Here is a 12,175-nt window from a genome sequence, read left to right as displayed (position 1 = left end):
TGTACTTTTGTTATTTATTAGAAATGACAATAACCTCAACTATACAAATAAATTGTATGGTTTGTTGTAAAATATATTTTACGAACCTTGTAGGTTTTTTTCTAGGTTTGTTGACAAACATTTACGGGTGCCACTTGGGAAGCGGATTATGCCTACCCTGCTGGAGCACATAAGATCACATCCAGTTTTTGGTTAGGTTGTTGATTTTCAGTCTTTAGATTCTATGCTGTGTTTTGAGCACTGTTGTTTGTGTGTTGTCGTTTTTTTATTTGTTTCGGTCACTTCTCTTTTACATAGAGGTTTTGCGCTTTAAAATCAGGTTTAATCCACCATTTTCTACACAAGAAAATGCCTGTACCAAGTCAGGAATATGATAGTTGTTGTCTATTCGTTTGATCTGTTTGATCTTTTGATTTTGACTTTTGATTAGGGACTTTCCGTTTTGAATTCCCCTCGGAGTTCAGTATTTTCGTGATTTTACCTATGGTACAACCTATGATACTTTTTGTATATTTCATCTTTGTCCTACATACAATTTTAATAGTTAACACCAATCAAATGAATGTTTGTTCTATTTTTGGCAAATGGACAGGGCTTATATAACAATAATAGTATTTGAATGGGTCGATATAAGACTATTTTTCCTATAAAAGTACATCAAACCCAGTCTTTGTCAACAGCCGATTATAACCTATATAGTGATATAATATATTAATGTATTAGTATCTGACATCCTGTCCTACATATATGTTTAGTTTTAGGATGAACTGCCTTCTTTCTTATCCGTCTTTTTCGGTATATAGAACTTAGTAAATAGCTCATGACCATGTATGAACATTGGGACTGATTAAATCTGGAGTAGACTTTAAAATTTTTGAAAGTGACATAATTGTTTTCAATTTTTTTCTAAATATATTGTTTCGTTAGTAAGAGAAGTCGCATGTTGACAATATTTTTAATGCGTTTTTATCTTTATAATGTGTCTCACATTATGGCCGATCATTTTTTCGTTTGAATTGTTTCACATTGGTAATATTGAAGCCTTATAAATACGGTATGGTATAGGGTTCGGTCAATATAGCGGTATGGTAACCTTAAATTACTTAAATCATCGTTAGTGTGGTTATTTCGAATAGTTTTCTCGTTTTCAAAAATACAAAGCCTTTGCATCATCGTTTGGACATACACATATTGCCTTGTTGTTCTTTTTTTAAATTCATGCGATTTATTCAGTCTTTTTTATAACCTCTTTTGTGTCTTCTTAATCGGTATATAGTGAAGTGTTGTAATAACTGTATGTAGTTATCTACACGGTGTGGTTTATGCCTTCGGTTGGTTTTTCTTATTTCAAACAACTTATGTGTGAGTTATCCTATCAACCAGTTAGATTTTATCCTAAACTATTCCGTTGGTTTTCTTGTTATAAGAAATAAAAGTAGTATAAATGCGTTCTCCAAATTTTACCTTGCGTCTGGTAGACAGCCTTATTTGTAAAACTTGCTCGATTTTATGTCTACAAGGATAAATTTTAAGGTTAAAATTGTTAGCATGAACAAATTGTTTACCTATGAATTAAGTTTTGTATAGAATGAAGATGTGCGAGACTCCCATTTGTCAAATGTGTTCATGCATATCTGAGGAGGCCGTGAAACATTTCGTTCTCGCATGTTGTGAATATTCTCCTATACGAAATAAGTATTTTGCCGATATAAATGAGTACCTAAATACTAACTTCCCCGACTTTTGCTTCACAGAAATACCGTCCTACGAAAAATTAAACATACTGCTAGGTGAATATTTTTAAAAGGTTAATCCAAATGTTTGTAAACATGTTGACACTTTTAGTAAAAAGATGTTGAGTGAAATGTACACTTACAGATCTTCAATTTTTGAAAATTAGGCTAACTGTGATTTACGTGTGCAACTAAATTGATGTGATTTCTAAATGTTGAGATTTTATATTAATATATAATGATGTTATGTTTAACATGAATGTTGACTTGTTCTGCACCCACAAATGCGTCTAAGAGCATATACAATGCATTATGTACAATGAAATAAAATACACATAGGACAATATCAAAGTTAAAAAAATATTTCTTTTTTTAAAACAAGTCAACATTCATGTAAATAACCTTGTAGACTTAAAATCGAGCAAGTTTGACAAATAAGGCTGTCTACCAGACGCAAGGTTGAATTTGGAGAACATATTAAGACTACTTTTATTTCTTATAACTTGAAATTCTCTTTCACAAACAAACTTTCCCAAAAACTGTTTAAAAATATTCAGGTTAACATTTGAGTTTTTAAAAATAATCAAGACCGACAGTTTTAAACACATTTTTCATATACTGAGGAAATCCCCATCCTTGATGTAGCGCTAAGCCCTTTAGCTCGTCAAATATGATTCGAAATTATCTTTTCTGATCTATGTCATGATTTCTAGCAAAATAAGACACCCTTGTCTATCAAGGAAACCATTTATCGGTTCCCAACCCAAATCTACGAACAGAGCCGACTTACGTATATTTGTATTAGTACTAAAAATGAATTTCGCCGGTTCATATTGCCACGTTTCAAGAATTTGTTTGCTTGAAACTGACGACGGCAGCCATACAGTACAACCATGTGCAATAGATGGCCGTATTACCGAGTTCGAGAGGGAATCTTCGAAGGATATGCGATTGAAAGATCCGTGATCAGCAACTTAGTCATATAATTGAGCTTGCGCTCGAAGTTATTTTTAAGTTACAATTTATATGGAAGCCAGAAATCAAAGAACGGGTAAAATAAACTCCAAGATATTTGTATTCATTGGCATCCTCAAGTAGCCAGTTACCTTATTGCCATTTCCTATCTTTATCTAAACGCTTACCTATTTTCATAGCCTTGGATTTGTTTTGGTTAAATTTTAGATTCCACTTTGAAGCAAAATTAGCTGTTATATCAAGCAGACGATGTAGTTCCGCCTCGGACTTCCCGATAAGAACTACATCATCAGCACTTAAAAGGCAATTTACTAGTAGTGATGATAGTTCGGCACCAAAATTGTTGGCTTCGAGCATGCTTATGGGGTCATTCATTAAAACAGAAAAAAGAGCCGGAGACAAGACACAACCTTGTTTCAAGCCAAATTCTAAGAAACCTGTTTCACAATCACCAAACAAAACTTTGTTTGATACATTACTGTAAAGTGATTAGAGCAGTTTTCAACTCTTACCTTGAATGCCAGTTTTCAACAATTAATAGAAAAGGCCATCACGCCAGAAAGCTTTTGATAGGTCTAGAAAAGCAATTTTTTGTTTTATATTTTTTAGCTTTTCGAATAGAACAAATACCTCTTGTAGAGACAATTTATGATCCTCTGTTCTTCCATTGTTTCTAAATGCCCCCTGAACATCGCCTAGAATATTGGATCGGAAGAGAGAAATTATCACAAAGAACCAATACAATTTATATTTCAAAATTTTATTGGGATCAATATCTGAAAACCTGAAAAATAACGGTCTTAGATGATTTTTATACACTAAGACAACTTTGGCAATTCAAATTGGGGAGATCAAATTGCATATTTTAATAACTGGTACAACTTTTATCAGATAACATAACATTTAACATAACGTTTATCAAATTATCAAGTTGACATAGCGGTAAAATTCAACTGTCAGTGAACAGGCACTTTGATCACGATTTTCACGGGTCTACATTGAATTCGCACTTTCAGAGGGTAATGGGTTTGCAAAACATGTTTGTTGTTACCTATTCATTCAGCCTCAGTGTTATTTGACACATCTGGGTAGTTTTCCCTTAAATGCCATCGTGGCGAGTGCTTGTTTACGTATTGGAAGCTGCCATTCCAACGAATGGTCACTTCCGGGTAACGGTACTACTTTATAAAGTTATAATACTGTAATGCATAAAAGTATTATCAAGATATGATTAAATTACTTGCTGGCATTCCTTTTATTGTGTAGGATATTTAGTAATAGGATATAATTACGTTTAATACGTTTTTGTGACGCGCCGTTAAGGAACTATTTTGTGATTTCAATGACGTCAGATAGAAACATAGGTGATAAGGCTAAGAGTATGGAATTTTAAGGTTTATATTTTATATGTCACTTATTTATTGGAATTAAAGGCAAACTTTCGCGATTTTATGGATTTATAACGACATTTTGGGACATGAGCCAGAGTTTTCCTTAGTATTTCAAAGTTATAGTAGATTTTCAGTTCTGTGAGTCACGGATGTATTCCACCGTCAAGTATAAATACGGCGTCGCACTAGCACTTTGGCATATCGTATCTGTCTATCAAGCAGAGCAGAACAATAAAGAAAACAACACTTAAAGTCAAGAAAGCTATTTAGGTACAGGATGCATTTCGATACAAAGCTATTTTACCTTAAAGACCAAAAAGCCTATTGTCTATGTGCATCAACTAACGCAACTTGGTAGTGACATAAAAGATCTATGACGTTGTTTCTATCAATGAAAAAACGTAAAATTATAACGTCCTATTTCGCGTTTTTCACGGATTCCAACATAGTTTAAACCTAAAAATTCATCTCCCAAGAAAAGAGGAATTAAGTGTTGCGCTGATATTTTGTGGAAATTTAACACAAATGGACACAAAAGATACTACACTATATTTAACCTTCGTTCTAATAAAAATAATAAAATATAAATTTTATTCTTTCAGACCCATGGGTAGATTTTGTCTTATATTTGGGCCGATCTGCATTTCATTTTTTTTTTTAATTCTTTCACTTGTGCAGATTTTGTCTTATATTTGCGCCGATCTGCATTTAATTTTTTTTATTCTTTCACTTGTGTGAATTTTGTCTTTCATTTGCGCCGATTTTGTACAGGTTATCGAGGTAATTAGAATGATGAAAGTTATTTTTATTTCCAATTTATGTTTTCTGGTCTGTGCGTCCGTTTGTCCGTTTGTTCGTCCGTCCGTCCCGGTTCAGGTTAAAGTTTTGCTTAAGGTAGTTTTTGATGAAGTTGAAGTCATATCAACTTAAAACTTAGTACACAAGTTCCCTATGATTTGATCCTTCTAGTTTTAATCTCAGTTTTTTATTCAAAAATTGAGTATTCAGAAGGTCAGGCCGATAAAAAATTATTCCTAGAAGTTTTGACATACTGGCAATGTATGCATGTAACTAATGTCTGGTAGATTCTCGTAAAATAATGTCCTATCTTGCAATGAAGTTACACAAGTGAAAGAATAAAATCTTTAGTTATACTGCTTATTTGACAAAATCTTATCGTAGTAATAAAATTAAGACAAAGAGTCATAGTCGTTAGTCATTTGTTTCATTTCAAATTGACTTAAGAAGAAATGATAAACATTTCGCCTGATCTGACTGAAGCTTACAGCTAATTTCCTAATGTATGTAGATCAACACTTTGGTTAGCTTGCTTGCTTTGTTTGTATATTTTGTATAATTATATTTTGATAATGTCCAATTGAATTTAAATATCATATATGCAGATTTACATACCTATATATGAAGATGTCAATCTTAATCACAAAGCTTGAATAAACATTTATACAAACAATGTAAGGAAGCCAACCAAATTTGGCTTTCTTACATGCCGTATGAAATTAGCTGTAAGTTAAAACATACTAATAAAATTAATACTCAGCGAATATGAATTAAAAATAAAAAATTTCCCTGTTTAAAACTAAATTGTTGTAAATTTAACTGATGACAAAAAAAATTGTTCCAAGAATTATATCCAACATAAAATCTCTCCCTTTCATTTAGCTACAACTATGACCGGAAAGATTGAAAACATATTTCAAATTTCAATGCCGGCGACAACCTTGTCTTTGTTTAAATTTCCAAAATTAGCAATTTAGATTTATAATATTTTATCCTGTTGGTGAAAATCTTACTTTGTAGGTTTCAACAGAAAAAAATATTTCTAAATTAATTTTTGAATTAAAAACTTTTTGTATTTTATATTTTCTGTCTCGTTTATTCAAAACACGTGAGGTAGTAATAACAGGGATTGTATTTTATGATAGATGTATAACGTTTTAGAATCAAAAACTTTAATTTATCATATACATGTATTACACCTATAATTTCAATTTCCTTATATCTTAAATTCAGAAATAATGAATTCACAAACTAGATGGAATCACTTCTTTACGTTTTCTTAAACAGGAAAAAATAATGGGATCAAGAAGTCCGTCCATGCTTTTGTTCGTCTGTCAACAGTAGCAAATGAGTTCGTTACGGCAAACGTCTGAAATAGACGCGAAAAAGCACACACACATCTAGTCTGAGATATTCAAATACTCTGTAGTTAGCCAGTGCCATCTTTCATTTCTTTTTTATTTTATTTTCAATAATTTTGCTAATGATGGACAGAGGACAAAAACAGACTTTCTTAACACGGCGTAAAAGATTATTTCAAACAATTGATGGTGTTTCTGACGGTTAATATTGTGCGGCAACAACATCATATGTCTGATACTAACACATGCATTTATTCTATTGTATTATCGGATAATAAAGTAGCTGAATATAGTTGTTATTCTTGGAAATTTAAATGTGGGTTTCAAACGTCCAATTTGCGATTTTTTTCAAATAGTACACCAGCAAGGAAAGTTTGTACTATGACGTCAGATGGAATGTTCTGAAGAAAGACAACTCTTTTCTTCAAAACGAACGAGAAAAAAACATGAAAATTACTCATAACTTTTTTGAAAGGTCGGTGACATATACTTTTTTGCTTTATTTGAAGAGTACACGTGGCACTTTTCTTCTTGAAATTATTATGGAGAAATCACTGGTAGATATTTTTTAATACTGGAAACGTTTTTTTCATTTTTACGCTTTATTTTTGTCGGGAATGAAATAAATTATATATTAAAAGATCAAAACAATATGAATCTTAAACTCTTGAACTTGTATTTGATTGATACAAACCTACTGTTTAATGTGAAACAAGAATTATGTTTGTAGCTTTGATATAAATTATTTTTTGGAGAGTTTATATAACAAGCAAATATTATGTTAATATTCTAGAAAACACGAAACTGAGGTTGCTATAGCGACAAAACTAAGTCGATGACCCCCAATTTTTTCATCATATTTTATTCTTCAAATCATGAAATACCTTCACACAAAATTTTAAGGAAAAATCACTGGCAGAAATGAATAGGCTGTTAGGTCTATAAGCTATGCGATAGCATTTCAAGTCTATATTTATCTTCTTACATCTTTAAGAATATTAAACTAAAAGCTTACATAAGGACGTCCAGGAACCACAAATTTTTTTTATAAATATTCCCGTTTAAGCAGGTCTTCAACAGGAAGTGGCTTCATATTAAAACAAGATGCGGAACCAGTTCAGTGTTTACAATTTCTAATAGCAGTTTTTGGCAAATTATACAATTATTAAAGATGTAAAGATACGATGTCCCACCACGTTGACAACTTTCTAATATCGTAATTTAATGAAATAAGTATATTTCATTCTCTCATTATTGTATGATTGATAGGATAAAGTCTTGTAAATCGGTATATTAAAGTTACATCTGGGATTCCGAAGGCCAGCATCTTACTATTCCAATTGATGATTATACTATGTTATTGCTGATATATGCATGAGTTATTTATTGAGATATATATATACATGTATATGCATACTGGACAAGAATAAAAGTCATTCTTTTACGCTGAATTCATCATTTTATATATGATTATGCTGGAGTCAACAAACTACACTTAAAACAAGACTAAGTAGAGGAACACTATCATTAAGCAATCATACGGAGTTAAAAGTACACACGACCCCTACTCGCCCCCTTGTAACAATATTATTTTCTTCTAAGTAGGTCTTTACAGATTCCTCAAAAATTTTCGAATATACCTTGTTCACATTAGACGTTAAGGTAATCCACTTATAGTTATCAATATCATAGACAGACCCAGCTTTGAGTAGGGATTTAATGATGCAATTTTGCAAATCATCAGGTACAGTTTCAAGGTCAGTAATAATGGTGAAAAGATCAACAAGTAAATCCAAAAGAGCATCGCCACCAAACTTTAAAAATTCATTGGGAATCTCAACAATACCACTTGCTTTGTGCGACTGAAGATTTCTTATAATTTTATCTACTAGCATCTGTTGTCGAAAGAAATTCCTTAACTTCATTTTGCATATAAAGTTTAAAAGTCATAACTCGCTTCGGCGAAAACAAATATAGATTACAGACTAAACCCGATGGAAACACACAAAAAGTACGAGAAAAGCAATGGAACAATATGGGATAAAATATTACTGGTTGATTCAATAACTCGCAAATCAGTTGTTTGAAATTAATTTTTAAAAAAGTCAATCCTAGGCATAATCCACGTCGTGTAGATAACTACTAGTTCGAGATTTAATACTCTGACGTCCAACGGCTAAAGTGGATATTTGCCCGTCTAAAGGGGATGCGCTGCTTCGTTGCTGACGGCCTTGGAATTATATAAATCGGTCATCAATCTGTTCATTGTTCATTTATCTCTTCATTCATGTAAGTTTCACCTACCTGCCGCCCATTATTTTCCCTATTTTAACAATTTTCACAGTGACCTATCGATTCCAGCATTTTGACTTTCATTTTCAAATAGACGTCAAGTTACGAGAGAGTTGGCGGCCTCGAGACTGAAATTATGCAAATATTTAGGTATATTTCTTCACCTCCTTTACAGGAGATCGTTATTTAACATTTAGTAGCCAACCCTGATAACAATCGGAAGCACTTGGACCTTACTTGCATCGTTAATGAACGAGGTGTTAGATTATGTATTCATATTGACCTAGGGTCATCAGCTCCCATAATACGTTGTGCCTTACTTTTTCTTGTGGATCACATGAAAATCTTTCAAAATAAAAGTTAAAATGACAGAATTGATGCGTCACTGTAAAAACTGTTAAAATAGGGGAAAATGAAGGGTGACTAAATGAAAAATGAACAGATTGACGCTCGATTTATATTATTCCAAGGCCGTCAGTGGGCCCAAAAAGCAACGAAGCAGCACATCCATTTTGGACGGGCAAGTATCAACTTTTTAAAAAGGGAGGAGCTCTGACGTCTCACGGCCCCAGCTTGTCTGGCAAAACAGTCGTTGGACATCAGAGTAATTTCGGATTAGATAACTGCATGTAATTATTAAACCACTTCACAATTTAACACAAAAAACAAACGCCAACACACATACAACAAACTATTTGATAATAACTGTCATATTGCTAACTTGGTACCGGGCATTTTAAGATAAAAATTTAGGATTAAACCTGGTTTAATGGCATGCCAAACCTCTCGCAAGACATGCTATCTGTTATAATGGAAAATTAGATCAACTGATGAAAAATGGGATCTTGATTCGTAATAAAATCTCTTTAACTAATGTCAATTACTAACTATTCTACACGGGGGGAAAAGAAACTACCAGACACAGATATATAAAATATGATATTTTATCTATATACATTAGTCACTTTTACAAGAACATGGCATAATGGATGATGATGTGCACAATATTACAAAAAACAACAAAATATCACAGTCTGCATGGATTTAAAAAGAAAATACAAAATTTTCTAATATGTGAGGTCACAATTTAAGGCATTTCATCTGTTTCGTCTGTTCAGAATGGTTTTTATGACACCATTAGATTTGACCTGCAGCACACCGTGCGGATAGTTCTTTAAAAGACTGAACTACAAAAACAATGAATCAAAAAAGCTGTCTACGCTTTGTTGCTTTGTTTTCTTCGGTTGGACACATTCAAATCGGCTTGCAGCACAATTAGTTGGTAATTCGAGGTCCACTTTTTGACATTGGTGCTCTTTAAATTCTGGACAGAAAACAGCAACCCTTCGTCTGATAAAGTTGTCTGGAACACACTTAAATGAACTGCTCTCAAAAGTAGGTCGATCACTTCTGAAAATAAAAAAAATAAAATAACTGTGTTGGATTTAGATAAAGAAGCCTTTAATCTTCAATTTTCATCAAGCATATTAAAGTATTTAAGAAGATGAGCCTGAACCTCATCATTTACCATTAAGTAAACTTGACAAATAAATAGAGAATAAAGGTTGATATGATATCAAACGAAGTATTATAATCGATACATGTGAACATTTTTGGTGTTTTTTATACTACCACTACTGCAATGATGATAATAATTGAAAATTGAAAAAGGTTTATCCGAAAATACAGCTTTGTGTGATATTACTACTTACTTGCACTTCATGTAGTAAACTTTCTGTTCCCATGGACGTATAACATAACATTTGCTCCATCTAAAGTTTTGTGTTTTTTCGTCCACCATTTGCACATTCACAGCTGTTACGTTAACATAATTGCCATCACAAACCTTCTCACATCTTCCTAGCGTTTTTCCAAGATCACCGCCATCAATTGGACATTGTCTAAAAAGGGGGAAATATCATATTAATTTTACTTTAAGGGAAAATAATAGACGATATGTTTCTTAGAAATTCTAACGCCAAAGCCGTCCAGGACATTTCACAACCATATATAAGACTCTGTTGAAATATCACACGTTGCGATTAAATGTTTTAACTTTTTTGTAATAATAAAATGCTGTTAAAATTTAGAACTTTGATGTCATAACACGTTATGAAAAGATTTGATTATTGTATTGTAACTACACGGTGTGCACGAATGTCATGACGTATCTGTGTTGTTATAACACATTGTGGATGACTTGTAATAAAAAAAGTGTTGATAAATTTTCTGACTTTGTTGGAATATCACATTGTGGATAGATGCTTTGACTTTGCTGTAATACAATAGTGGAAATAAAATATGACTGTGTTGTAATAAAATAACTAATGAGAATATTTTTCAATATTTTGTGTTTGAGTGCTCATGATAAAAGTAAACCAAAGTGATCGATTCGGATTGACGAAATTAATAATTATCTTTTCGTTGATGATTTGTTAAATCTTAAACAGTTATATGTACTAAGAAAGTTGGTTATCCTCTTTGAAGAATTTGGAACATTCAGATAGCAACAAATAACACACAAGCTCGTTACACCATATTTATCACTTTGATTATGGCGATTATGGCAGATGTCAGTATAATAACTTATAGGTATTAATGAAAACTTACTCATATTCAAGGGGAAGTTCTGGAGAGTATATTTTACAAGAATCCTCAACGAAGGATAGAAGATCTCTGTCAGCTTGAAGGGCGCTTTCTATATGATTACTGCAAAATAGACAAAAATGAAAATAAGAAGTGCGCTTTCTATATGATTACTGAAAAATAGACACAAATGAAAATAAAATTCATACGATGCGATTAATAAAATAAAAAGTTGAGCAAATTATTTAACAAGCAATTAGACAATAAAGCTCAACGAAATTGATGTAAACATATAGTATTTGCATAGTCATATAAATTAGAGATCGACTGCTGCTATATACATATACTATTTTAATTCATAAAATCTGTTAAAATCATTCAAGGGCAATTTTCAAATTTTGACTTAAGGACGACGTATACTAATTGTCAGAATGTCTAGAACATGTCTGGGTCAAGGGTGTACCTACTGGTTATACGGGATAGTATAGTCATCATTACATCCAGGACTATTTCCAAATTCTCCATCACATATTCTGACCTTATCAGGCCAATGCATTTCTGGAGGATCCATACACTTGTAAGCTCCAGTGACTCCTAGTACCGCAAACCAAACAATAAACATAGTCATCTAGATAAAAGAAAAGTTTACAATTGTTATAATACGATTTCATGTACATTTGTATATAAAATGTCTTGATATAAAAGAACTAATGTTAAAATTTACAGTTCTATAATTTACTTTTATATTACCAATCATTTAAAACTGATTTGTACATAAAATGTGTTAACATACAATATAGTAGTGTATGCAGCTTTACTAAACTAAGATATCATTAATTAAAGAATACTTCTCTTACCATCTTAATATCTGGTGAACAACTGTACTTTCTAAATACCTCAAAATTTCGTTGCTTTTATGTATTCTTAAGCCATGAGGAAAAGGATTTGAAAGCCAATCGCAGCTCGTAAGCGTAAGACACTATTACGTCAAATAGTCAAAACCATAATTATGCACTTAAAAAGAAAAACAAAGGAGTAT

General features: G+C 32.1%; 1 protein-coding gene across 1 annotated transcript; it reads right to left on the bottom strand.

Annotated features, from left to right (window-relative positions):
- Window positions 1–9,476: 9,476 nt before the first annotated feature.
- Window positions 9,477–12,126, bottom strand: LOC139490807 (uncharacterized). The gene is made up of 5 exons (XM_071277848.1): window positions 11,994–12,126; window positions 11,604–11,764; window positions 11,161–11,259; window positions 10,263–10,451; window positions 9,477–9,960 (listed from the first exon to the last, which is right to left on the bottom strand). Exons 1-5 carry the CDS (start codon window positions 11,994–11,996, stop codon window positions 9,738–9,740), a joined length of 675 nt encoding a protein of 224 aa, XP_071133949.1. The 5' UTR covers window positions 11,997–12,126; the 3' UTR covers window positions 9,477–9,737.
- Between the last annotated feature and the right edge of the window lie 49 nt (window positions 12,127–12,175).

The sequence above is a fragment of the Mytilus edulis genome, chromosome 10, assembly GCF_963676685.1.
Source record: "Mytilus edulis chromosome 10, xbMytEdul2.2, whole genome shotgun sequence".
In the NCBI taxonomy this organism is placed as follows: Eukaryota; Metazoa; Mollusca; class Bivalvia; order Mytilida; family Mytilidae; genus Mytilus; species Mytilus edulis.
The sequence above is the reverse complement of the archived record's forward strand: the minus strand, read 5'-3'. Positions and strand labels throughout refer to the sequence as shown.

What these genes read in the sequence shown, in the direction of transcription:
- LOC139490807 (XM_071277848.1), bottom strand. An exon ending in TATACTATCCCGTATAACCA is followed by an intron (nt 11,260 to 11,603) that starts GTAGGTACACCC and finishes TCTATTTTGCAG; the next exon opens with TAATCATATAGAAAGCGCCC. An exon ending in GAACTTCCCCTTGAATATGA is followed by an intron (nt 10,452 to 11,160) that starts GTAAGTTTTCAT and finishes CCCCCTTTTTAG; the next exon opens with ACAATGTCCAATTGATGGCG.